This window comes from Xiphophorus maculatus, chromosome 22 (genome assembly GCF_002775205.1).
Source record: "Xiphophorus maculatus strain JP 163 A chromosome 22, X_maculatus-5.0-male, whole genome shotgun sequence".
Lineage (NCBI taxonomy): Eukaryota > Metazoa > Chordata > Actinopteri > Cyprinodontiformes > Poeciliidae > Xiphophorus > Xiphophorus maculatus.
This window is the reverse complement of record NC_036464.1, coordinates 12807859-12833054: the sequence shown is the minus strand read 5'-3', so window position 1 is coordinate 12833054 and position 25196 is coordinate 12807859. Positions and strand designations below refer to the sequence as shown.

The 25196-nt window shown below is 37.5% G+C and overlaps 5 protein-coding genes across 5 annotated transcripts; 4 read left to right on the top strand and 1 right to left on the bottom strand.

The window, feature by feature from the left end:
- Positions 1–370: 370 nt before the first annotated feature.
- On the top strand, positions 371–5310 carry LOC102221096 (peroxisomal N(1)-acetyl-spermine/spermidine oxidase-like). The gene is made up of 10 exons (XM_023327991.1): positions 371–785; positions 1129–1305; positions 1400–1530; positions 1652–1839; positions 2283–2464; positions 2753–2922; positions 3082–3167; positions 3305–3417; positions 3951–4102; positions 4234–5310. Exons 1-10 carry the CDS (start codon positions 632–634, stop codon positions 4348–4350), a joined length of 1470 nt encoding a protein of 489 aa, XP_023183759.1. The 5' UTR covers positions 371–631; the 3' UTR covers positions 4351–5310.
- A 708-nt stretch (positions 5311–6018) lies between these two features.
- paox (polyamine oxidase) lies at positions 6019–13484 on the top strand. Its single transcript, XM_005813419.3, has 10 exons — positions 6019–6233; positions 8664–8840; positions 9041–9171; positions 9318–9505; positions 10466–10644; positions 10786–10955; positions 11081–11166; positions 11256–11368; positions 11619–11773; positions 12444–13484. Exons 1-10 carry the CDS (start codon positions 6080–6082, stop codon positions 12594–12596), a joined length of 1506 nt encoding a protein of 501 aa, XP_005813476.1. The 5' UTR covers positions 6019–6079; the 3' UTR covers positions 12597–13484.
- A 311-nt stretch (positions 13485–13795) lies between these two features.
- mtg1 (mitochondrial ribosome associated GTPase 1) lies at positions 13796–18192 on the top strand. The gene is made up of 11 exons (XM_023326901.1): positions 13796–14020; positions 14165–14229; positions 14683–14787; positions 14886–14972; positions 15062–15118; positions 16119–16209; positions 16307–16368; positions 16458–16554; positions 16632–16713; positions 16793–16905; positions 17969–18192. The coding sequence occupies exons 1-11, from the start codon at positions 13918–13920 to the stop codon at positions 18064–18066; spliced, it is 960 nt and encodes a 319-aa protein (XP_023182669.1). The 5' UTR covers positions 13796–13917; the 3' UTR covers positions 18067–18192.
- A 44-nt stretch (positions 18193–18236) lies between these two features.
- On the bottom strand, positions 18237–20354 carry sprn (shadow of prion protein). The gene is made up of 2 exons (XM_005813418.3): positions 20163–20354; positions 18237–19496 (listed from the first exon to the last, which is right to left on the bottom strand). The coding sequence occupies exon 2, from the start codon at positions 19494–19496 to the stop codon at positions 19032–19034; it is 465 nt and encodes a 154-aa protein (XP_005813475.1). The 5' UTR covers positions 20163–20354; the 3' UTR covers positions 18237–19031.
- Positions 20355–21174: 820 nt separating this feature from the next.
- echs1 (enoyl-CoA hydratase, short chain 1) lies at positions 21175–25133 on the top strand. Its single transcript, XM_005813416.3, has 8 exons — positions 21175–21352; positions 22160–22357; positions 22445–22572; positions 23158–23257; positions 23338–23442; positions 24351–24470; positions 24551–24618; positions 24712–25133. The coding sequence occupies exons 1-8, from the start codon at positions 21262–21264 to the stop codon at positions 24775–24777; spliced, it is 876 nt and encodes a 291-aa protein (XP_005813473.1). The 5' UTR covers positions 21175–21261; the 3' UTR covers positions 24778–25133.
- Positions 25134–25196: the final 63 nt, after the last annotated feature.

Here is a 25196-nt window from a genome sequence, read left to right as displayed (position 1 = left end):
AGTGTCCACTAGATGCCAGTATAACTCAATGAATCTAACAGGATAAGACAAAACAGCACTTTCACATCTTAGAATATTACGTGTCTTTTAGCTGCTAATTTGTTAGCACAAGTTAATGATAACGTTCTAATTTATAACAAATTATTTTATTTATTTATGTTTTCTGTAAATACATATGGATGGGGCCTGTTTGAAATAATTGCATTTGCAATAAGAGGTTTTTCTTCTTCGTCGTCTTCCAGAAAAATAATACAATAAAATATGTAACTCTGGGTTCCCATATAGCATAATTATAAGCAACCTCCAGGGTTTGGGGATTCAATATGTCACGTGTTGTACTGCAACCAGACCAGAATGCATTCGGAGTGTTTTCTATGGATAACAGGGAGTTTTTGTGGATACGAGTCATTTCTAACAACCAGTTCAGCCTCGAACAAATTGTGCAGCTCAGGTGTGTCCTTAATCCGCTCACTTCTGAATTACTTTGCAAGAAAGCCAGACTTAATCTACACTCAACATCTCGTAAAGTCGAGAAAGCCATGGGTCTTTACGAACAGGGAAGCGGAAGTATGGAAGGTGAATAAAAGGTGAAAACTCGTTATAGAAGTTAGTCTGACTCACTGAACCAGACATGGCTGAGAATGTGGATGCAAAAATAGTGATCATAGGCTGCGGGATAGCTGGGATCGCAGCGGCTCACAGGCTGGTTAAATCTGGGTTCACTAATGTCCGGATACTTGAAGCCACTGGAAGAAGTGGAGGACGAATTAAAACTGGCAGACTGGGTAAGAAACCAAACTCAAGACCTTTCCTTATGTCTGCAATTTGGTTTCTAGGAGACTTGCACACAGTAAGACCAGATAACCCATTAGACATTTTTTTTTAAGGTTTTAGATTTTGTAAGTTTAACTAAGAAAAAGTAGACTAGCCGATTTATAATTTTTTAGTAGTCTCTTTCTGTCTTATGACATTATTATCATTTTATTATGTTGTTGTAATTAGAGTAATTGTTGTGCATATGATTATAATTCAATTTATACGCAGGGAATAACCATTTTGAATCTTTTGAAACAACGCTGTTTAACACTTTAAATTGAATCCATTTGCATCTTTTGTGTTCCTCCATAGGTAATACCATGATAGAAATGGGTGCAGCTTTTATCCACGGTCCGTCTGAAGAGAACCCAGTGTTTTGTCTGGCCCGTGACTATAACCTCCTGGATCCGAAATCCCTCACGCCAGAGAACCAAGCCGTGGATGTTGGTGAATATCCTCCTCTGGTTCCCAACTGGTTTACCAGTTCAGGTGAAAGGATTAGCAAGCATGTTGCATTCTCAATCAAAATTAAAATAAATGTTGTAGTCCTCGTGAAAAAAAAAACATATATATGTTTATTCAGGTCAGAAGGTGAATCCTGATGACATGGATCCTGCGACAGAGTTGTTTCATGTAATCTTGGACAATACTCCACAGTCCAAGAGTCATAAACAACGATCCTGGCCGAGTGTTGGAGATTTTGTGAGATCTGAGGTACATTTTCATTCAAGATATTTCTTGAAGAAAAATCAAGAAATATCTCCTTATTTTCACCAAAGCAAGGAAAAACAGAGATATGTAGGTGCTCAGATATATTTTTTTGCCCTTTATGCAGGTACGAAGGCGAACAGCAAAGAGGTGGAAAAATAAAGATAAGCACACCAGGCAGGTGCTGCTGGGTGCCATCAGTACTATGCTGAAGGAGGAATGTTGTTCAAGTGCTACTCACTCACTGGAGGACTTAGATCTGGTTGGATTCTCTATGTACCTGAGTATAAAAGGAGTGGACTGCACATTCCCAAGGTTTGCACACATGTTAGACCAGAAATAGCTGTCACCAGACTGAGGGAGTGTCGTTGAATTTATGCTGCAGAATGTTTTGCTGAAATGTAGAAATAAAATATAACTAACAAAATCACTTGGTTTCTGAAATAAAACCAATTTTATTTTTCATCTCTGCAAATTAGGGTTAATCGATTTCTGAATACTGTAGGATAGAAAACTAAATAGAAGAAAATACAAAAAATGTGGAATTAATAGGATTTTTTTTAACTAAGAAAGACCTGTTTAATCCACTTAATTCCTTTTTACTCATCAGGAATTACAATACATGTAATCTCCGATAAATACAGAGTTGCACAAAGTCATTGCAATCTCCAAATACCTACTGCTCAAACAGTTTTTATGTTGTTTCTCCCTACCTGTAAAGTAGTCTGACTTACCGTGTTTATGCTCTTGTCTGGCAGTGGTGCTGAGGGCTTAATCAGCAACTTGATGTCAGAGCTCCCCGCCAACTTGGTGTCATACAGTCGGCCTGTACGCTGCATTCACTGGAGCTACAGCGAGAGTGAAGAGAATGCTGTGATGGTGGAGTGTGAGGATGGGGAAAAGATTAATGCTGATCATGTCATTGTCACCGTGCCTCTAGGTGGGCTTTCAGGCTATTTTGACCTTTGCAGCTTAAAGGCTTTATCTGCAAGGACATTTTAGGCGATTTTTAATTATGTCTTACAAATCCAGCTGAATGAAAATGTGGTTCTGCAAATGATTATTGCTACAACACATGCCAACAAGTTCAAATAGAGGAAGTGAGTTCTACAGACAGCGTCTTGCAGTTTATAGATTTTAAGTTTTTTGTGTTTTAAGCTGATTTTTCCCCCCCTTAAAGCTCTTAAAAGCATGGCTTTTTTTATTGTTTTTTTTTGTTTCTATCCAGGATACCTGAAGAATCATCACTCAACTCTGTTCTCACCTCCTCTTCCTGCCCAGAAGCTGATGTCCATTCAGAAAATAGGATTTGGAACATGTGACAAAATCCATGTTGAGTTTGAATCCCCCTGGTGGGATGCTGACTGTGAGATCATTTATCTGGTGTGGGATGATGAGGTTTGTACAACTGCTCTTCACAAATATAGAGATTTTTCTAAAGAGACTAAATCAATATGAATTCTGCAGCATAAAAGTTCTTGCTGATTATTCTAACACTTCTGCACCATCAACCAGGTCTTAAGTCAATCCTGTTGATATTTTCTTTGTCTTTTGCAGGAGGATATTTCAGACCATGTGTCAGATATAAGCAAAAACTGGGTTAGGAAGATCTCATCATTTAATGTGGTGAAATCCTCTAAAAGGTCAGCAACATAACAGTATTTATGTTACTGTTATGATTTTAATTGAAATCATAACAGTGTGATTTTAATTGAAATTTAACAAGCTAGTACACAAAGCGCTGAAAAGTCTAACTTCATGTTGACTATGAACCCTATAGTGGAAGCCATGTTCTCTGCGGTTGGATTTCTGGACACGAGGCGGAGCACATGGAAACACTTCCTGAGCAGGAAGTTAGGCGTTCCATCACAGAGCTCATCCGTAGATTCTCAGGTGATCCTTACTTCAGAAAAAATAAGAACAGGTTTTGTTTTCTTGTTTTCATAACAGGAATTTATAAAACATTTCCCTGTTAAGCAACTTAGACAGTCTAATTTTGATTTTGATATGAATTACCCTAATTATGATGTAGATTTATGCATACATGGTATCCTTAAGTAATTAAAAAGGACTTTTTTGTAGAGCTATGATCAATTGTTTTCTGTAACTGTAGCATTTTGACAGACATTGCTATTCACAGGGTAAACACTTGCAGACCCATGCGCATAATGACAACTTGTCACGACTGAGCCAAAGTTGACTTTCAAGTATTTCACAAGAATTTAGCTATACTTTTCAGATTGCTATACTCAAAAATAAATTAATAAGGGAGTTCATTATTTATTTGAAAAGCATGTAGCTAGTATTTTGCCCACACTTTCCTATTTTATGTTTTTTCATGGAGATCAGTGTCAGTATTTTTACAATCAATAGTACAAGTCTATGTTTGTAAATAGTCTGTTTTTAATATAATTGTCTGTATTTAGGAGACCTTACCATCACACCTACGAGAATCGAGTGTACCCGGTGGTTTCATGATCGCTGGACATTGGGATCTTACTGCCACCCAGCAATCGGTTGCTCAGCGCAGAATTTTAAGAACATGACGGAGCCCTTGCCAACCAGAGGAAAGCAGCAGGTTTACAAATTAACATTTTTTATTTAGACACAAGCTTACATTTATCTTGACTGTGCGCATGCAAAAAAAAAAAAGGAAAAAGATCATCTGTACAGCTGTTGTCATTTATGGACTTTATGTTTATGCTTCAGCCCCTCCAGGTGATGTTTGCTGGAGAGGCCACTCATCCGTCCTACTACTCAACCCTCCATGGAGCACTACTCTCTGGCCGGAGGGAAGCTGACAGACTCATCTCTCACTACTCTTAATCCAGTCCCCTCCATCCAGACCAGAAAAGTTAAAAATTAAACCCCACTCAGCGTAAAATTATAATTCCTGTCCTTCTAATCAGGTGACACCAGCTATGGAACATCTTTATCATTGAACAAAGAATCTGTAAGCTGTTTCTCAGAACACATTAAACTCCTGAGTTGTCATAAATGTATGCTTTTATAAGTGTCCCTTAAGATAGCTGGAAACTCTGGTGCAAGGTACACAAACTGTAGATACAGAAAGGGGATCAGCAGAGGCAAAGTCAAAAACAGGCAGTTAATTAACCTGAAATATATGCAACAAGTAACAAATACTCTGTAACTGTGGATTTAGTGAATAATTTTGATGTCAGTGGGTCAAATGATATTTGTAGTTATTTTTTACTTTCTGTGCCTATTTTTCTCTAGCAAGGAAATAGAACAATGTTTCAGAGGTGGAAGGTAAAAAGAAATAGAGCTGCAGATATGTTTTCACTGTGTCCAAGTTTGCAAACACCAAGGTTGGAGTTGAGAGAAGGGCCTGACGTCATCCATGCTTGCTTCAGGGAAAACAACAAACGACTAAGGACAATCTGGACTTGGATGAACATAATAAGAACCCAAACGTTTTCTTCATACCTACATCAAATATTATGGGAAAATGGACAGAATCAGGGTATTTTTTAATGCCATGCTTTAGAACCATTCAGTTAAATAAATTTGCAGATTGACCAGCCTGGATATACTATCTGAGCAGTTTATGTAATGCTCTGATAGCATCATTTTTGGGAATGCTTCAAAGAGCAAGTGTAATGTAGGTGTTATTGTACATGCATACCTATATAAAGTCTCAGTGAAACAAATCATTAGTTGAACTGAATAAATGAAAACACATAAAAATGAAACGATAAGTATTAATATAGAAAGTTAAAAGCAGAAAGTTTTTATTGTTTTTTTTACATGTATGCAGATTTTATGCATATATGTCATAAATATTACATGTATTAAGATAAATATTTTAAACCTATTCATTAAAAATAAGATTTTTACTTTTATACTGCATATGGTATAGTCATATTGAGTAAATTAGATTCATTTCAGTAACACAATTCACTAAGTCGAGAGAAATTATTTGCAGACTAATGTCTTCAAGCATTATTGAAGATAAGGATTTTTCATATACAAGAAAAAATGAAAGGATAATTTGTAAAGCTTTTACTGGCTTGTGTATATATAAGCTAATAAAACTTATTAGCTCAGAAGCTAATAAGTTTTATTAGCCTATGAACAACTAATAATACATTAGCTGTTTATATCTATATATCTATCTATCTATCTATCTATCTATCTATCTATCTATCTATCTATCTATCTATCTATCTATCTATCTATATATATATATATATATATATATATATATATATATATATATATATATATATATATATATAGATAGATAGATAGATAGATAGATAGATAGATAGATATATCGATATAGATATAGATATATAATAAATAAATTAGCTACGTATTTTTGCTATGTTGTTTAATTTGTGAGTCATATACATGTTACGTGGTAAATATATATTTAATTTCCTAAATTTGTTATGAGTCTAATTTATTTACTTACGGAAGTATTTTAAAAAGCTTTTATTTTGAAAGTGCGTACCAGAAGATACTTCCGACGCCAGTCTTTGCCATGAGGAAGTAGCTGGAGAACGTTATCCAGAGCAAGTGTGCTGCAGCTATGGCTGGAAACAGGAACGTAAACATTGTTATCGTAGGCAGTGGGATAGCGGGGATCGCTGCGTGTCACAGGCTGGTTAATTCTGGGTTCACTAATGTCCACATACTTGAAGCAACTGAAAGAAGTGGAGGACGAATTAAAACTGGCAGATTTGGTGAGTCTGGTTGGCTCAGAAACAACTTTCTAACTAATCAACCACATCCTAATTATTACAGTATCTGATTCTGACGTTCCCTTTTAAATCAGATGAACATATTTCAGTAGGGAAATTTAAATGTTTTAACAATAGAGGCAGGTTAGGAGTCTTTGTCAAACTCTGGCAGATGGAAGTAGCCTGCCACGCGAATGTTAAATTTAAAACCACAGGTTGGAAACATTGGTACAATTATGCTTAAGACTTTTAAATGATCCGCTCAGTTTCAAAATTGAGATGTCGCGATATACTTTTGCAACAGTTGTTTTTTTTAATGAACAAAGTACGCACAAGGTGCAATACATCGGGATCGATTCGGTTTCACAAAACCAGTAGCACATAAGTTACCATGGCAATTTATGCTGTGCTGTTAGCCTGCTCCAGAGCTAACAGCACAGGCTAACAGCACAGGATTAGTTAACCCTGGTGCCTTATCTGCTCTGTCAGCGGCCGCGCTGATATGATGTGTTATGTCAGTGATTTTTTTTTTTAATTATTATTTATTATTATTTTTTATCTGCCTGTGTTGGTCTTTTTTTTCTTTTTCTTTTATCACCCTGCAAGTCCCACTGATTCATCTTGGTATTCAGTCAAGTCCCTGTATTATTTTAACATGGTAGCCTAAGCCTATGCAATTACTAACCTTATCCATGATTGCATTGCTGCTGTTCAACTGTGTTTCTGAGGCCTACTGTTGATGTAAGTTTGACAGGAAAGTCTTTAATAAACAATTACATGTATGTGTTGAAGGGATAAAATTTCTGATAAAGCAAAGGAGATGTAATCAGGTCAAGCCATATAAATTGTAGAATTCCCCCCCAAATGAACGATAACACTTCACTGGTGTACTTTTGCAATGCAACGTGTTAACTCAAGATACGTTTAGAACTTTAGTTTTGGCATATAGTTAAACAAATGCACAGGTGTCACACAATATTTAAAATATGTACTTCTTTATCATCCGTTGCAACTCATATTGCCTTTTGATTGCTGTTAAGCTGCCTTTGCGCAACAGTTAAACAGAAAACGGTCCCTTCAAAAATAAAAGCATCTCAAATCATACAAGAAATTAACCATAGTTAAAACCAAATAAGGATGATGTAGGAGAGACCTTCTAAGTGATCAGAAATGTATCGTTTTGCTAACTGGCGACCCGTCCAGAGTGTACCCCGCTTCTCGATAGTTGACAGCCGGAGATAGGCACCAGCACCCCTCCTGACCCCAATGGGATAAGGGTGTGAGTCTGGTGGGGATATTTTAGGGGGGTAGTTAAGGCTAATTATGCATTCCAATTAATTCATGGTTGTTTCCTATTGTACCTGGAGTGTTTGCCTTCTTGAGTATAAAGTGCTTCAATTCCCCATAATTATCCATCAGAAATGTTGCTTGTTTGGTGTGAGATATGGCATACACATTTTATCCACAGTATCAGTAAAGTTGCGATCGACCATATGGTCTCTTGAAGAAATTTGTGGACATGCATTTGCCTAAATTGCTTAAGCCTGTCTTTACATAGTCATAGTCCTGAGCCTGGTTTGGCTTTAGTGAAACATATTGATCCCATGTTTAACACCGAACCCACCTGCATTGTTTAAATAAGAGGTGTGGCAGGCACACCTTTTGATTGATTAATTAATTTCTCACTTAGTTGGCTATTATTTCAATAACTGATTAATAGTTCCAGCTCTAGTGAAGACGTGTATGCAGATGTTCTGTGCATTTGAATGCCTGAGTCAGATCTGAAAGAGAGCAAGTTAGCCAACATAAAAGTGATTCAGATCCACCTGCTTCCTGTTTTTTTTGTTTCCTCGTGTCCCATACTGTTTATCTCTAAAACATGAAGATCGTTCCTAGATTTGATAAGCTATAACCTTTGCATTTACATTGCTGTGCTGTGCTTGGCACTGAAAAAGACTTCAGAGTGTACCCCGCCCCGGCTGTGTTTACTCCGGAACTATAAAATCTTATCTATAACCCTTGTTACTACTTTGTGGAAGGAGGTCAAGAGTTTTAATCTAATACTTAGAACTTGAAATATAGTGGTCTACCCAGATGAATTTACACAATAACAGTGCAAACATTTCAGAAATGAAAAAGAGCATATAACTACGGTAATTTAAACATAATTAGTAAAATGTGTGCTACAGCTTACTGTCATAGAGAGGAGAGCGTAGTTGAGGTATTATTTATGAAATTATGAGTAGACAGTTTATACTTTCTGTTATGGAAAAACATACATATTATGGTCAAAGCAAGCAACAGTATGATTTCTCTGATCAGTCTTAATATTCAAGACAAATTTAACTGGTATAACTCTTTTTGTTGAAGTAAAGTTAATGGAAAGAAAAACATTCCAGTTTTGTAATGATTGTTGAAATGTGTCCTGTGTAGGTGATAAAGTCATTGAGATTGGTGCAAACTGGATCCATGGACCCTCTGAGGAAAACCCGGTTTTTTGTCTGGCCCGTCATTATGGGCTCTTGGACCCAGAGGCTCTGACCCAAGAAAACCAGGCCTTCGACCTGGGAGGAGAAACACCCTGGATTACCAACATCTTCAGCAGCTCAGGTAGTCAACACTGAGTCTCACTCAGCTCACTTATTAGACCTATTATGTTAGTTTGAAAAATGAAACAAACCTATCTCTAAACCAAAAACACTATGTGTTTTTATCACTGTATGAAAGAGCAGATCAGTGACTATATACTGTGTCATGCATGTCATTAACTGGAGAATTTAATATTTCTTTACTTTCTGTCATGTGTGCAGGTCGGAAGCTGAGTGAGAAGGACATCTATCCAGCTCTGGAGATGTTTACCGTGCTGCTGAATGAAAGTTCACAGTTTCAGAATCAAATGGGAGAACCCTATACCAGTGTGGGAGACTTCATACGCTCAGAGGTTTGTTTCTTACATTATTAACCAAAGACTAATGTTAGCTGTTCATCTATGAGATTCAGTTTTCCGAGATCGGTTTCCAACCACCGTGGCTGACTGCATTGTCTAATATGATTTTTTTGTTTGTTTTGTTTTGTTGCTGTGTGGAGGTGAGAAAACGATGTGTGGAGAAGTGGAAAGACATCGACTCAGCCACCAGATCCTTTCAGCTGTGTGTGATCAGTGGCATGCTGAAAAGAGAATGCTGTGTTAATGGCTCACACAGCTTAGATGAGGTTGGTCTGGGGGCCTTTGGCCAATACAAGACCTTTCCTGGATTGGACTGTACATTCCCAGGGTATGAACTTTGACTTTGTGTGGTTGTGGTGGAACAATCTCACATACAGTGCTGTCCACATTTGTTGGCCTATCTCTTAGAAATAATAATACAAAAAACAAAACAATAATCATTTCTGGAAGTAGCGTAGTCTCACAGAGGAAAATTTGTACAAAGTTCTCATGGTTTTTATAAGAGAGAAAAAGCCCACAACATCACAAGTCCTTTAACTAACAGCAGAAATTATGTGATTCTCAACATTTGTTTTAAACCAAACCCACCCGAGTGTTTGCTGAAAAGCTCATTCTTGGTCTTTTCTAACTGAAGTGCATGACTCCACTTAAAGTTAGAATAGAGTTTAATAAACTTCACGTGTTTATATATGTGATGGTAAGACAGAAAGGCTAATTCTTTGCATTCATCCCTGTGTCTGGTGGTCATATTAAAGACTTGCTAGCCTTAAAATACCACTTTTTGCTACAGTTCTCCCAATACTGAGCTTCTGGCTACTTGGAAGGATGTTTGCTGCTCTTTATTCCACCGCAAATTAGATCTCGAAGCTAAGCAAGAATGGTTGGTATATTGTGAAGGTTGGGGAAAAAAATAGTTGTAAGAAAAATTTGGGTAAATCATGATGGTCATCCTTATGGACACATTCAGCAATATGATTGTGTTTAGACAGGAAATTGAATGCATCTACTTTGCCACATTCGTCCAGAAGGAGATAAAAAATGCTATTTTTTACTTTTTAGTTTTTTGGAGTATAATTAGGGTAGAATTAAATGTATTGCTCCTGCACCATCTATTTATACTCTTTTACCAGTCAGGCCTACAATGTTGGCCAGCACTGCCGGGCTTTCAGCAAAAGTCAGTTTAATAATTTATGCAATTTTATTGCTTATTAATCAGAAACATGCTGATTCAGGGCAGAATTTATACATTCTACTTTTATTTTTTTATTTTTCTTCCTTTTTTGTATAGTGGCTATGAAGGTCTGATTGCAAACTTGATGTCAGAGCTCCCTGATGATATAGTAAAGTACAATCGACCTGTGCGGAGTGTCTACTGGAGCAACAACGAGAAACAAAGCTCAGTAATGGTGGAGTGTGAGGACGGGGAGAGGATCAACGCAGATCATGTTATCGTAACAGTGCCTTTAGGTAATTTCTCTCAGGCATATTTGTCCTATAAACATTTATTATTGTATTCTCTGCAGTCCCATGCAGATCAGTTTACCAATCCTAACTGGAAATAAAACACTAAATATGCTAAAACAATCCCATAAACTTCTGTTTTATTAGGATACTTAAAGAGACACCATTCACGTCTGTTCCACCCTCCTCTCCCTCTTCACAAGCTGCACTCCATCCAGAGGCTCGGCTTTGGAACCAACAACAAAATATTTGTGGAGTTCAACGAGCCGTGGTGGGATGCTGACTGTGATGTCATTCAGCTGGTGTGGGAGGATGAGGTGAGACAAAAATCTGCAGCAGTTGTCCTACAGACATTTTATTCTTCAGAGGGATTACATGTCAATTAAAACTTTAGCTCATGACTTTATGTTCCATATTTGTTTTCTCTTCTGCTTTGTATCAGGATGCGTTGGTGGATCAGGTCTCAGATGTGAAGAGTTCTTGGATAAAGAAGCTGTTTGGTTTCACTGTCCTCAAACCCACTGAAAGGTCTTCAGATACAAATAACTCTGACACTGTCCAGCTTATGCTGAATTTCATGTTTGGTAATATATGCGTTTTCTTGCTATGTCCTTCAGGTATGGTCATCTTCTCTGTGGGTGGATCGCAGGGCATGAGTCTGAGTACATGGAGACACTACCTGAGCAGGAGGTCACAGATGTTGTCACACAACTTGTCCGCAGATTCACAGGTGAGTTTTGAAGAATAAAGAATGCTAAAAGGGACCTCATTTGAAACTGAGTTGTTTATTATTATATTTTAGCTCTTATTAGTGAGCCTTTTTTTATTCTTTCTATTGTGTGATGAAAAAGTCTTCCAAACATTTCCTGTGTATCATTACGTGGATGCCTTTCTAGCAGAACTGCACAGTCTTATATCACTATATACAGTTTCAGTTATCAGGATCCTTCGGTATGTTTGGATCTAATGTTTGTCTTCAGGGAATCCTTCCATCACTCCACGGAGGATCCAGCGCTCCCAATGGTTCCACAACCCCTGGACAAATGGATCTTACAGCTACTTGGCAACGGGCTGCTCACAGCAGGATCTGGAGAACATGATGGAGCCTCTGCCATCCAATGCATCGAAAGCCAGAGTATGTGCATGTAGACGTAGACAGTTGCATATCATCTGACGTATGCTCATTTGAAAAAATAATTTGATACAAGGCTTTAGGTTCAAGATTCCTAAAAGCTGGAGAAAAAACATCTGCACTTAAAGTGTTTTTTCATCCTTTCCGTTCATCCTTCCATCTGTCCATTCGCCTTTTTTGCAGTTTCATTAAGAAAAGCCTCACCAATGTAGAAATATGTCCAATAAATTAATCATGATCATTTCTGTTTAAAAATTGGCAAAAGGACCTGAGAAAAAAAGAAGAAGTTGAAATAAAAACAAATTATTGTTTGGCCTGTTCAACATCCAGACCTTAATTGATCAGAGGTGGATCTTTAGGAAAGATTTGCATAAATCTAATTTCTATCAAATGACACAATGTTTCACAGAGGACAGAATTAAAACATCTCAACAACAGTCCAGGACACTGATGAGTTGATATGCAGGCAAACATTACCTTCATTTATTATTATCATGTTAATAAAGTGATAACACAGTCTAAGATGTCAAGTACATGCCTGTGCTCTTGTTCACCTAAGGTTGATCAAGTGTTTTTATATTATGTTGTCACAGATGGAATCTTTACAGTGTTTTAACTAGACTGTAAGATTATATTTTTGAGTCCTTTTTCTAACTTTTAAAATTCTTTCCAGCCCCTGCAGGTGTTGTTTGCTGGAGAAGCCACTCATCTCTGCTACTTTTCCACCGTCCATGGAGCGCTTCTCACTGGCTGGAGAGAAGCTGACAGACTCATCTCCCACTACTCCTCCACTAATCCCTCCAGGCGCCGAATGGCAAAGCTTTAAAAGAGCCACACGATTGCTAAAATAAAAAGATACTGCAAATGTATGCAATTTAAGGCTTACTTCTATGAAAAAATATTATACATAAATTACAAAACATGGGGTTTTGTAGATAATTTAGACTCTAATTCATTTAAAATTGGTTACTTAAAATTTGAAAAAGCTTGAATGAGCTAATGGCTTGTATAGTAGAAGATGTATCAATCCAGAGCTTTAAAGATGCCACTTACATACAGGTAAATTTTAATATTATTGAAAAGTTGATGTTTTTCAGTAACTGTTCACTAAGTGAAACACACTATATTGCTTAATTGCCTACCAACTAATGTTTTCAAGTAGTTGTGATGATTTTCCACTTAATGAAAGGGATATAATTATAAGATTATAATAATTAATTGGACCAATAAAAACATTTTTAATACACAAATGTGGGTTTTATGAAAAGTGTGTCTACTATCTGCTTAAAGGTTATTTTTTTAAAGTTTTAATCTGAGAAATGAGCCTCATGGGAACACATATTCCAATTAACTGAAATGTTCCTCTACACTTATAGCCATATGGACCTTTTTGTAAATTTTTAATAAGAGTACATGTGCCATATTAATTATGAACTACTTTTTAAAAAATGCATATTAATTTCTAAATAATTTTCTTGTCACTGTATCAATCAAATTGCTATTTATGAATTAATTAACTGTGAATCAATTTTATATTTGTCATATTTTATATGAAGTACTGTATGGCTTAAAAGCTGAAGTTGCCAAATCCATACTGTAACAAAAGGTTTGATTATCTGTCACTTGTATTGTCATTATTATTAAAAATTAGTGTGATTTATTTAGCATATCAATAATCTTACCCTTCCACAAGAAAATATAAATTTCTAACACATCTGACTTGTCCATATTCTTTTTTTTTTCTTTTTTTGAAAAAAAATGGGGGGGGGGATCCCCATGGGAAAGATGTCATTTGACGTTTGTTAATTGTGTATGTTTTTATTTTTTGTTTTGTTTTGTTGTTTTCAAAAGGCACAAGTGGCGAAATCTACCCACGTTTGTTTAATGTAGGTAAACAAATAATGTTTAGATCATAAACGTATTCCATTCTGCCTTCTTTTTCCGTTCAAGAAGTTCCGTGGCTGTCAGCCTGCAGGGGGCGGCATTGCTTCATTGAAGCGCTGCGGAACGTAGTTGTATGGAAAATATTCGAGTCGGTATGTAAACAGTGTAACACACTGGACATTGGGAGTGTGTTTCTTAGTAGATAAATTTATATACAAGTGGCTAGTCTAACCTACGTAAGTTAGCTTAGACTATCTGTGGTGATGAAACTGTGCCAGACTCTCAAAAATGTCGACAGATTCAGGACAGTGTTTGACTTTGGAGGCCGGGAGGTGGCTCACTGGTTCCCAGGACACATGGCGAAAGGTGACATACTCATCTATAGTTATCTCCAGGCTCATACAAAAATGCATTGTAGTTGTTTACATGTCCTTTTGTTAAGTGAATATTATTTATTTATTATTTTTTGCTCGATCAGTTATTTGTTGTGAAACGATGTGATGGTTGCAGGGTTGAAGCAGATGAAAGCCAACCTCAAGAATGTGGACTGCATCATAGAAATCCATGATGCCAGAATATCCTTTAAAACATCTCGTTCTGAATTAGGCTTTTAATTTAATTCAAATAAGTCCACATTATGTCTTTGTGCCATTAGAGATGTTGTGCCATACACCTTCCAGTTTTTGTATGATTGATAGAACAGAGCTCTATAAAATGCTCAAAGCTTGGGATATTGTTTCATAACCTAACCTTGGGTTGAACATTCAGTATTCATGGAGGGATTCATAGAGCTTTGGATTATAGTGATTGCATTTCATGCGCACGTTTGTCTTTAAGACATTGAGGAATATTTGTTCATTCCTGAGTCAAAGCTGACAATTTGTGATATACCTCTGGATCTCTACTACATGCAAATGTAGTAGACATGTCATTGGGAAACTAAAGGAACGTCCCACCTGTGACCAGGCAATGTAGCCATGCTTTACAGGTTTACTTGAGCATGTACTATTTTTCTTAATAATGACCAAATCCCCTTGTCTGGAAGAAACCCCATATTTGAGGACTCACTGAATGTAAGGCCTCATCTCCTTGTTCTGAACAAGATGGACCTCGCTGATCTATCCAACAAGCAGGTGAAAGGACTTGTTTACATATAGAAAAGTATATATTTTTAAACAGTTAACAAGATCTCTAACAAGGTCTTCATTTTGTCTTCACATTCAAACTGCAGAAAATCTTGAAGAAACTAGAAAATGATGGGGTGAGGAATGTTCTCTTTACGGACTGTTTAAAGCAAAGAGATGACAACGTCAAAAAGGTAAAGATTAACTTCAGTGTCAACAAGTAGCTTACTGAAGTTAATTAAATGCAATTAGTGCAATTCTTTCTCTTCTTATTTTTCTGCAGTTGGTGCCATTGGTGATGGAATTAATTAAGACCAGTGACCGTTTTAACAGAGAGGAGGTTGGCATACTCCATTAATACATGTTTTTATTTGAGTTTCAATTTGACACACAACACTTTATTTCTACACTTCAGTACAGATATTTCAGCCGTTATCACTCTTTACCAAATACAAAGCTGTGCAAAGGTATTTACATCTGATGAAGATTTTCTCAGCTTTGTAGCAGCCACTAACTGCGATATAATAATAAAATGAGATATAACTTCACTAAGCAATGCAAAATTGTGAAGGAGAAGGAACATGGTTTTCAAAAATGAAGATCTGAAAGTCCCCTTTACTCCGATACCCTCAAAATAAAATCCACTACAACTAATTAGTCCTGCATTCCGCAAATCTGGTCTGTGTGGAAGAGTGGCAAGAAGAATGCTGTCGTTGAAGGAAAACTGTCAGAAGTCTTGTTTGCAATCTGACACAAGCCATGTATTGAACATGGCTTTATATCACATTTATTTGTTAGAGTGGCCCATCAATAGACCAAATTCAATTGAGAATATATGGCACAACTTAAAAAGTGATGTTGGTGAGCACTTTCTCACCAACCTGAGTGAGCTTGAGCTATTTTACAAAGAAAAGTGCTTAAGGTTTAGGAGGCTGAATCCAAACTCACAAATTTAGATTTTTTTTTTCTTGTACAAGGTTTTGAAAACTTTTTTTTTTTTAATTTTCCTTCCACTTCACATTTATACACTACTTTGTGATGATTTCTCATGTGCAAGTTAAGTTTTTATTTCAGGCAAAATGTGGGAACGTTTGAGAGGTATGAATGAGAGGCACAAAAAACTCTGACTCTGTTTTTCTCTATTGATAAGTTCATGCATATTGTCACAGCACTTCTCTCACAGAATGCATAGATAAATGCAAATCTAAGCAGTAACAGCATGAGTTCATAAATTTTACATTATATCAACATAATTTGACAATAGTATATACAATTTTGCCTGTTTTTTCAGTTACTGACCATTTAAGTCATCTTTCTCTCTCTTCATGCAATGTTTTCAGAATAGAGATTACTGTCTCATGGTGATTGGAGTGCCCAATGTGGGGAAGTCATCACTTATTAATGCAATGAGAAGAACAAATGTTAAAAAAGGTAAGAATAATAATTAATAGCTTGTGAAATCAAATTATATCTCTCAATTATTTTGGCTACTTAGCAGTAAATGTTGGGATTTTTATGCAAATTTCAGGCCGTGCATCGCGAGTGGGTGGGGAGCCAGGGATAACTAAAGCTATCCTGACTAAAATACAGGTGTGAGTGGAAAACATGTTTCATTCTGTGGCCTTATTGTCTTTGTGCACTAATAGCCGTGCAATGTTTAAACAAGTCTTTGTTCTCAGGTTTCTGAGAGACCGTTAATGTACCTGCTGGACACACCCGGCGTGTTACCCCCTAAGATCGAGAGCGTGGAGACGGGCATGAAGCTGGCTTTATGTGGTGAGCTGAACACAGTTCAGATTTAGGTCCAACTAGAAAGTCTTTATTTTAAACAAATGTTTTATCTTCTACCTCAGGAACTATCCTGGACCATTTGGTGGGTGAAGATGTTATTGCAGACTACCTGCTCTTTTCTTTGAACCGACTCAGGAGGTTTGGGTATGAATTTGAATTTCTCGAGTGTTGTCTTTATATTATGCCTGTCGTATTCTTCACCGTTTGGGTGTTTTGTATGCAGATATGTAGAGAAATATGACCTCCAAGAGCCAAGTGACGACATCCAGCACGTCCTCAAACGTATCGCTGTGAAACTCAGAAAGACTCAGCGAGTCAAAGCCATCACTGGAGTAGGTGAGGAAGAGCAAGTCTTAAACTTTCACGCGGCACATCCAGTTGTTATTAAATATATATTCACTTGTGGAAGTTGTTTGCTTTTATGCTGAATCTAATATTGAAATAATGTTGTTCTCTGCACAGTAAAGATGAAACCATGGCCAGCAGCTTTCTAACTAAGATAATGAAATCTACTGATCAGCACCAATAGAGTACAAAGCTAGCATGTGAAAGTCTGAAGTCTTTTAGGTTCATAACAGTTCTTATATTATTTGTAATGTTCTCTGGCCGTTTTATGAAACAATCTTTATTTTGAGTGCACTTATTCTCACATGTGGAAATGATTACAAAATCACCAGTGTCACACCTGTTAGTGCTGTGAATATGTTTGGCAACAGGACAGAACTTGTCTTTCAACATTTAAAAAAGGTTGGGGCAGACAGAGCGATGGATCCTTTCTCTTTGGAGAGTCTCTCTACCCGGAGTTTCTGGGTAGAGACCCCTGTAGAAAACGCCGCAGGTTTTCTACAGGCTTCATGTTTGGGGACTGAACATGGAAAAATATTGATTTTGTTTTGGCCGAACTATTTTAGTCTTGTTTTAGATCATTAATATGCTGATAGACTTAGTGATGACCCATTTTGTCTGTTTTCTGCCATCTGCTAGATTTCCCTTTGCAGTAGTTCATTATGAGATTCCACAGCATTAAGGAAGTGAAACAGGCCCACAGCATCACAGATTTTCCACTGTGCTTAACAGTGGCCATCTTGTACGTTTCCACATAGTTGTTCCTCGTTTTATACTAAACAATGGGTGTTTAGTTCTAACAAAGCTTAGCTTTAGATTCATCTGACCAAAACAAATGGTACCAATTAAAGTCCCAGTATTGTTTCTACATTTAAACTAAAAAATAAACTGTTTTTTACAAGGGAACATTAATTTCCCGCTAAACGACTTTACAGAGTGATATTATGCTACTTTCCACACATTTTTACATTAAAATCTTAAGAAAAACAACATTCAAGGGTTAGGGCTTCAACTTTTCGCTTGTTTTTTTTTGTTTTTTTTTTGTCTGCTTTAGGAAACATCACTGTCACCATCCCAAACTACACGGCAGCAGCGTACAATTTCATCAGAACATTCAGGAAAGGAGAACTGGGACAAGTACTCCTGGACTGACCTGACACATTTTTAGATTTATTCACCTCTTAAATGTCCACAAAAGAGGACTGCTTATGTCTCCTCTGATGTTTTACAGAGGTCAACCTCCACATACTACTTGTAAATAAAAGTATTTAACTTAAATATCCTGGAAAGTCCTCTTTGTAAGACAGAAGGCAGGAGGTTAATATGATTAAAACAGTTTATTTATTAGCAGAGAGACAGTGATTACAAACCGTTTATTTAATATGTACACAAGAGTTGCAGAGTATTATTGAGTGCACTTATAGCTATGAAACAGTCTGTTGCTCCTGAGAGAGACCCTTTGGGAGTATGAACACAAGACGAAAACAAGATGAAGGAGTAACTATAAAGAGCAAGACATCTGCTTGATGTTTGTGACAGATCTCAAAACCCAAGATGCTATAAAAGAACATGGAAAAAGGAAATTGGGGAAAATGCTTATCTAGGACATAAGATAATAAGAACATGAACCAAAACGTTGTGGGGAAATTATGTTTGTGCATGAAAGCAATAAATATTAAAAGTCCAAAAGTTTGTTCTGAGCTCGAGAAAAGATTAGCAGCTTTAATTTCAGACACAATTATGTTGGTTCCAACTTGATCTCGGTCTGCTGTTCATGTGCCAACAATTATTGGATCAAAGTCTGCTTAAACGACCCATAAATCTGTTGGAGAGGTGCAGAGAGCTTTGCAATAAAAATTTACATTTGTAAAAAATATTGGCAGTATAGTTACAACTGTATGAAAACAGTTGAATTTGGCTCTTTGTGTTTTTCAGACATAGCATTTTGCATGGTGCATATGTTTATAAGGTAAACAGTGAGGGAATTCTATGCTGGTAATGTTGTGTCCACTAGTATAAAATCACTGTAAATACATACAGCACAATAATGTATTTGTGACAGTCCTTCTAATCAGGGCTTAAGATCAGAAATGTATCTTAAAATGACGGAAGTGTATTTACTGTATAAAGTCCAACGCGAGTCCATACTTTGCGCAAAATGTCGCAATAATAATATTGACAGCATTAGGGAGAAAAGATCCGTTCTGAGTGGAGCTCGACAATGCATCAAAGTAATTGGTCCTGTTGTAGTAATCCAGCTCCTCCTCCGAGCTGTCAGTGTTGCTGCGGCGGTAGGCGGACGCGTACCATTTGTCTGCCGATAAGGCCACCGCGGCTCCCGCCGCTGCAGCGCTCGCCACCCTCACCGGGGACGTCCGGCCAGCGACCCTGAACCGAGAGCGCGTGCCGCCGTAGGCTCCGCCTCCCCGGTAGGTCCCCGCTGTGGAGCTGCGCGCGGGGGATCCGCGGGAGGAGCCCCGAGAGCCCCCGCGACCTCCTTTGCAGAGCGCAGGCTCGCACAGGAAAGCGGAGAGCAGCAGGCAGGTCCAGCATGTTGCAACCAGCTGCTTCATTCCTGACATCTATGCAAGAAGAAGAAATGAGGCCACAGGAGTGATATAACCGAACTTTATGTTTTTCTAATGTTGTGTGGCACAGATGGAAAAACACGACTCGTTGAGCGCGAGCATCACCTGCTCCAGCCCATCGTGATATTTGCGCGGCACTGAGCTCAGGGTGGATCAGTGATGATGGGATCTGAGGTGTTGTGATGTGCTCAGTGCTGCTGAACATATTCTCAGCAAAGACTGATGTCCATGTTGCACAACATGCTGGTCTGAGAATGATATGAAATGAAATGAAATATTTATCTATTTCGAACACCAAAATTGTCGGTGCATGGAATAAAAGCCCTTCCAGTGGGCAATTATTGTTAAAACACTGGCAGTGTCTGATAATAGGCCCTAATTTAAAAGGCATGTCTGCGTTTTAGTATATAAATGTGTTATTATAATTAAGGGTGCAAATAATGTTGGAGAATAAACGTTTGTTGATAATTAAATGCAACAAGGGGAATAGAGGCATTTCTTTGCATTGTTACATCGTTACCATTCATTTGCATATGATGCTCAGCCCGTCTCGTAAATTAGCCTGGATAATCCTCTGCCGCCTGAAGGATTCACGTTTAAAAATAATGCAGCCTCACTCAGGGGAATTTTGCATATAACAACATATAGATTCATACTTACCTTATCGCTGTTATCCTTTCTTATGTGGCCCACGGAAGATACAGCGGATTGTCTCTGATGGAGGCGCGCTCGCCCAGACGATGCCGAGAACGCGCAGCGCGCTCTTAAAGGCGCGTCAGATTATTAAAAAAAAAGGCATTATCTGTTCCTTTCATTTATTAATTTCATAACCAGTTGTAACACTCTTTATTTCTTTATAATTTTGTTCATAGTTATTTTTTTTACCAAGCTAAAAATTTCTGAAAAATCACGCTCTAGACTAAAGATATCGATGTTCCACTTCACTATTAACAAACTGCAGATCTTGTGGTTACCAGCTCCTCTACTGTGTTGATACACAGTATAGACGAGTCTTGAACATTCCCAAGCCTTTTTTTATGCTCCACTTATCTGGAAAATAACTTCTAAAACGGCAAAGATACTGAAACATTGTTTACAGCTGCCTTTGGTTTATAATTACGGGAACATCCCAAATTTTTTTATTCATGTAAAACACTTTGAATTGACCTAACATGCACCAATTAAATCGTCTTGTCTTCTAATGTCTAATTTGAGTGTCTTAACGTATCCTCAGCTATTGACTTAAGCAAGAGACATACGGTCACATTCCTCATCCTGCTACTTTCTCCAACTTCTCTTCATATGCAATATTTGCAACCATAACCTCAATGCTTTTTTTCATGGAAGATGGTTCCCACTGGCCCAGTGTTTTTCTGCTTGTCACCTTCCTAGGAAAAAACTAATTTTGCTGGATTATTATTATTATTATTATTATTATTTATTTGTTTTTGTAAAATGTGTTTAGATTATTTTTTTATTATTATTTTAGCTAATAATTATATGTAATGGAAGTAAATTTATCTATTTCATGTTTGGTGGATGAATGGATTGTTAACATCACAATGAAAAACATTTTATTAGTGAGGTGAAGAATTTCAAAAAATTCATAACCCTTGCTTGCATGCCTTTCCAGAGACTCTAGATGGCGGTGAAGCCTTTTTTTAGCCTGCCGCCACAAAAACCAAGCACCAAAGAAGAAATTGTAAGAGGAAGGTCCCACTAACCAGATTGTTGCGAAGTTCAGTGTCTCGCTGCAGTCATGGCCTTTTTGTGCAGAAACGCAGCTTTGCTCCTGAAGTCCTCCAGAGCAGCGCCGGCCCTGCTGTCCGCCAGCCGCCTCTACAGCTCAGGTGTGTGGTCAGAAAGCAGCCACGGGTCCGCGGGGCGAACACCTGGCTGCAATAAGACAATGTCAAGATATCTGGATGCTGTCCAAGTGTGCAGCAGATAAACGGATCTTTAACCTTGCTGCTGCATTTTATTACGCTTATTTATTTATGAAGGAACGAGGTTATCTGATCTTTTAAAGTATATTTTTAGAACCTTAATGTTGCTGTTGCAACTGTCAGTGGAGCACTGTCAGATTGTTGTTTTGTTTGTTATTTTACATAAAAGCACGAATGCACTTATTTAAACCAAGATTTTGTTCACTTTGAAGAAAAAACACATTTTTAATTATTGACTTGGTCATATGTTCCTCTTTTATTTTTCCAAACTTACTAAAAGGTGCAACGTTTTGTTATGATTTTCTGCTGTGAATACATCTAAATTGTCAAATGTGAGCTATAAGAGCTGCTGGCTTGCTCCAGATAAGATGACTTCAAACATGTGTTTTATTGCATTGTTCTTGCTTTTGTTTTCTAATTATAATACATCTAATATGAGGGTGACTTTCTGATCAGTGCACTAACTGGTTGCACAACACAATAAAACAAATGACAATCCACCAGAGTTCAGTGAATGTTCTCATTCAATTTTTTAATTTTGCCTTTTCTCCTTGGTGGATGGACTGACTTAACAATTCAAACATCATTGTACTTTAAGAAAAAGAATGAGTGTACTTACTTTAAAAATGGCTCCCACCAGATAGATGAAAGTGGCAGCTAACTTTGCAAGTTGTGGATCGTGATCGTAAAGGCAGTTTCTTCTTCATGTAGGTGGTCAGTACGAGTATATTTTGGTGGAAAAGCGAGGTGACAAGAATAATGTAGGTTTCATTCAGCTGAACCGACCCAAGGCTCTCAACGCTCTCTGTGACGGTCTAATGAAGGAGCTGGGACAGGCGCTGGACGCCTTTGAAGCCGACAAAGACGTTGGAGCTGTTGTCATCACGGGCAGCGAGAGAGCCTTTGCTGGTATGGCATCACATGTTTTTATATTGGCAGATTGTTTGGCTTAAAGTGATTATTTTAGAGGTGAACTCTGCTGTTGTGTTTTTTCAGCTGGAGCAGATATTAAAGAGATGCAGAATCGAACTTTTCAGGAATGTTATGGTGGGAACTTTCTGGCTCACTGGAACAGAGTGTCCACAGTGAGGAAACCTGTAATCGCAGCTGTTAATGGATTTGCTGTAAGTATCACAAAGCTTTTTATTTTCTCCTTTTTTTAATATCTTTCTCCAGAAGAGTTTAGCACTTGAAATCCAACCAAAAGAAAAAAAAAAAAACTTAACATTTTAAAACAAACACCTTTTAATGCTGCTTAGCTATGAGGCCTTAACTGTCATAAAGTTATTCCAATATTACGGCTTCCAAACCATCCATCTATATTGAGGTTTTATCAGTCTTATTGTAGTGCACCCATTTTCCCTTCAGTGCAACACCCAGGTACGCTTACCTGTTCTGGGTTGGAAGGAGGGCAAATCCCTGTATAATGGAGAAGTTCACTACCTGAACCAAACCACACATTAACCTATTGGTGCGCGACTTGCCAGTGGAAAAGCACCTTTAGAAGTCTTCTTCACACTTATAGAGTTCAACATTATTTTATCCACATATCAGATTTCTGTTATTGTTCTGTGCATAATGGCACACTGCCACTGTTGAATGTAATACCTTAAAACCAGCAGACATTCATATTTTGTTAAATAAACGTGTTTCCAAGGAAATTGCACACATGCAGCCTGATTGTCTTCCTTGTTCTGATTCTGTTGCAGCTGGGTGGAGGCTGTGAGCTAGCCATGATGTGTGACATCATCTACGCTGGAGAGAAGGCGCAGTTTGGCCAACCAGAGATCCTGCTGGGGACCATCCCAGGTAGAGACTTCTTTCTGTCCTATGTACTGTAGATCTTACAGCGCTGTTGCTTTGACTCTCCATGACTGTTTTACTTGCAGGGGCGGGAGGTACCCAGCGCCTGACTCGTGCTGTTGGCAAATCCCTGGCAATGGAGATGGTACTAACGGGAGACAGGATTAATGCTCAGGAGGCCAAACAGTCAGGTAATGGCAACAGTATATAGTGACTTTATGAAAAAGATGCAGTGATCAGGCTTTACTTAATCTACATCAGTTTCTGGTTTTATTTGGCATCAAACCTGTCTGTATTCACTTTTACCCAGGGACTAAAACACACCAGTTTAAACTTGAGAAAAAGAGCACAACATTACTGAAAGACTCGTTCAAGTTAGGATCTGAACTCCCTGCAGGGTTGCAGACCAGACACACATTCAAGCCAGACTGAATGTGTGTCTGAATGTGTCATATTCTATCAATGCAAGGACCTGAAGATAAAGAGTCATTGCCAGAGGAACATCAGATGTGAAGGAGCTTCATAGTGTTTTTTGTTTGTTTGTTTGTTTTGTGGAATGAATGTAGTTATGTGAGTAAAGTAAAATAATGCAAACATCAAAAATTACCTTTGGTAGTTTGTACAACCTCTGCAGAAAATATCTTCTCATCTCTGTACATTTGTGTGAATGTCAGTGGTTATAGTTCACTAGCTTGTAGAGTGCCGATGACCTGCTAGGCCTGATAACAGGAAAACTGGCTAATAGTTTTTGCTTCACTAGAGTTTAATTAAAATGTTGTGTTTTTTGTGTTCCTTCTTGAAAAGGAAAACAGAAAATTATTTTCTTAATTTGGGTGTTTATTCTATTCTATGAAATTCATCTTTAAAATAGAAGCCTATATAGAAAAAATTGTAAAACAAATATATATATATATATATATATATATATATATATATATATATATATAGTAAAATAGAAGATAAATCAGCTATTGTAACTGCTGATTATTTAATTTTTTTTTATTAATCTGAATGACCCACAGAGAGCCATATGTGATGCAATATATAATATCAGACATAAAATGAAGCATATTCTATTGTTCATTTTGTGTGTTTTTAGGTTTGGTGAGTAAAATTTATCCTGTGGACCAGCTCATATCTGAGGCTGTTAAATGTGGGGAGAAAATTGCTGCCAATTCCAAGCTGATCAGCGCCATGGCTAAAGAAGCTGTGAATGCAGGTATGTGAAGAATTTATTTATTGTCAAACGAAAGTCTGAATCATCAACTTTGTTTAACTTCATCATTTGTTAAACTGCAGCTTATGAACTGACTTTGGCTGAAGGAAATCGCTTGGAAAAGCGATTGTTCCATTCTACCTTTGCAACGGTAAATAGAAAAGCCTGTTTGGTGATCAACTGTGAGCGTTAACTCTGTCTCTAACAGCTGATCAATGATGTTTAAATCCGATTTTGTCTGCAGGATGACCGTAAGGAGGGCATGACTGCATTTGTGGAGAAAAGAAAAGCCAATTTCCAGGACCAGTAAATAAAAAGCTCAAAGAACATCATTGGGTTTTGGCAATCAGTTGATCACTCCCTCACTGGTAATGCATTGTGTAATACTGAGATACTGATTGTATACCAGCTGAAAATTATAAACAGTGAAGTGAAAAGTGTCCCATCATAGCCTGCTGGTGCCAAGTGTTAACAAAGTGCTGTTTTGGATCTGGAGACTTGACTGTGATGGTGACTTGAAAACTGTTTTATAGTCTGTGTGTACAGGAAGGATGAAGCTGGATGAATAATTTGTACTAGTTCTGCCTTTTCATTTTTCAAATGTTTGTAGCAGTTTATTGTGTGTGCATTTTGCAAATAAAGGTAAATAACAATTTTTAACACTAATTATTGTGTGGGAATTCTTGAAAAATGTTAAGATGTAAGGTGGTGTGTTCCATAGTTTTCATT

Excerpts from the sequence above, each read along its gene's own strand:
- LOC102221096 (XM_023327991.1), top strand. The coding sequence starts at position 632 with ATGGCTGAGAATGTGGATGCAAAAATAGTGATCATAGGCTGCGGGATA. Across the intron at positions 2,465-2,752 it reads CATTGTCACCGTGCCTCTAG|GATACCTGAAGAATCATCAC; the intron begins GTGGGCTTTCAG and ends GTTTCTATCCAG. Across the intron at positions 3,168-3,304 it reads GTGGTGAAATCCTCTAAAAG|TGGAAGCCATGTTCTCTGCG; the intron begins GTCAGCAACATA and ends TGAACCCTATAG.
- paox (XM_005813419.3), top strand. The coding sequence starts at position 6,080 with ATGGCTGGAAACAGGAACGTAAACATTGTTATCGTAGGCAGTGGGATA. Across the intron at positions 8,841-9,040 it reads CAACATCTTCAGCAGCTCAG|GTCGGAAGCTGAGTGAGAAG; the intron begins GTAGTCAACACT and ends TCATGTGTGCAG. Across the intron at positions 11,774-12,443 it reads CCAATGCATCGAAAGCCAGA|CCCCTGCAGGTGTTGTTTGC; the intron begins GTATGTGCATGT and ends AATTCTTTCCAG.
- mtg1 (XM_023326901.1), top strand. The coding sequence starts at position 13,918 with ATGAAACTGTGCCAGACTCTCAAAAATGTCGACAGATTCAGGACAGTG. Across the intron at positions 16,555-16,631 it reads CATGAAGCTGGCTTTATGTG|GAACTATCCTGGACCATTTG; the intron begins GTGAGCTGAACA and ends CTTCTACCTCAG. Across the intron at positions 16,714-16,792 it reads AACCGACTCAGGAGGTTTGG|ATATGTAGAGAAATATGACC; the intron begins GTATGAATTTGA and ends TTTTGTATGCAG.
- sprn (XM_005813418.3), bottom strand. The coding sequence starts at position 19,496 with ATGTCAGGAATGAAGCAGCTGGTTGCAACATGCTGGACCTGCCTGCTG.
- echs1 (XM_005813416.3), top strand. The coding sequence starts at position 21,262 with ATGGCCTTTTTGTGCAGAAACGCAGCTTTGCTCCTGAAGTCCTCCAGA. Across the intron at positions 24,471-24,550 it reads TAAAGAAGCTGTGAATGCAG|CTTATGAACTGACTTTGGCT; the intron begins GTATGTGAAGAA and ends GTTAAACTGCAG. Across the intron at positions 24,619-24,711 it reads TCCATTCTACCTTTGCAACG|GATGACCGTAAGGAGGGCAT; the intron begins GTAAATAGAAAA and ends TTTTGTCTGCAG.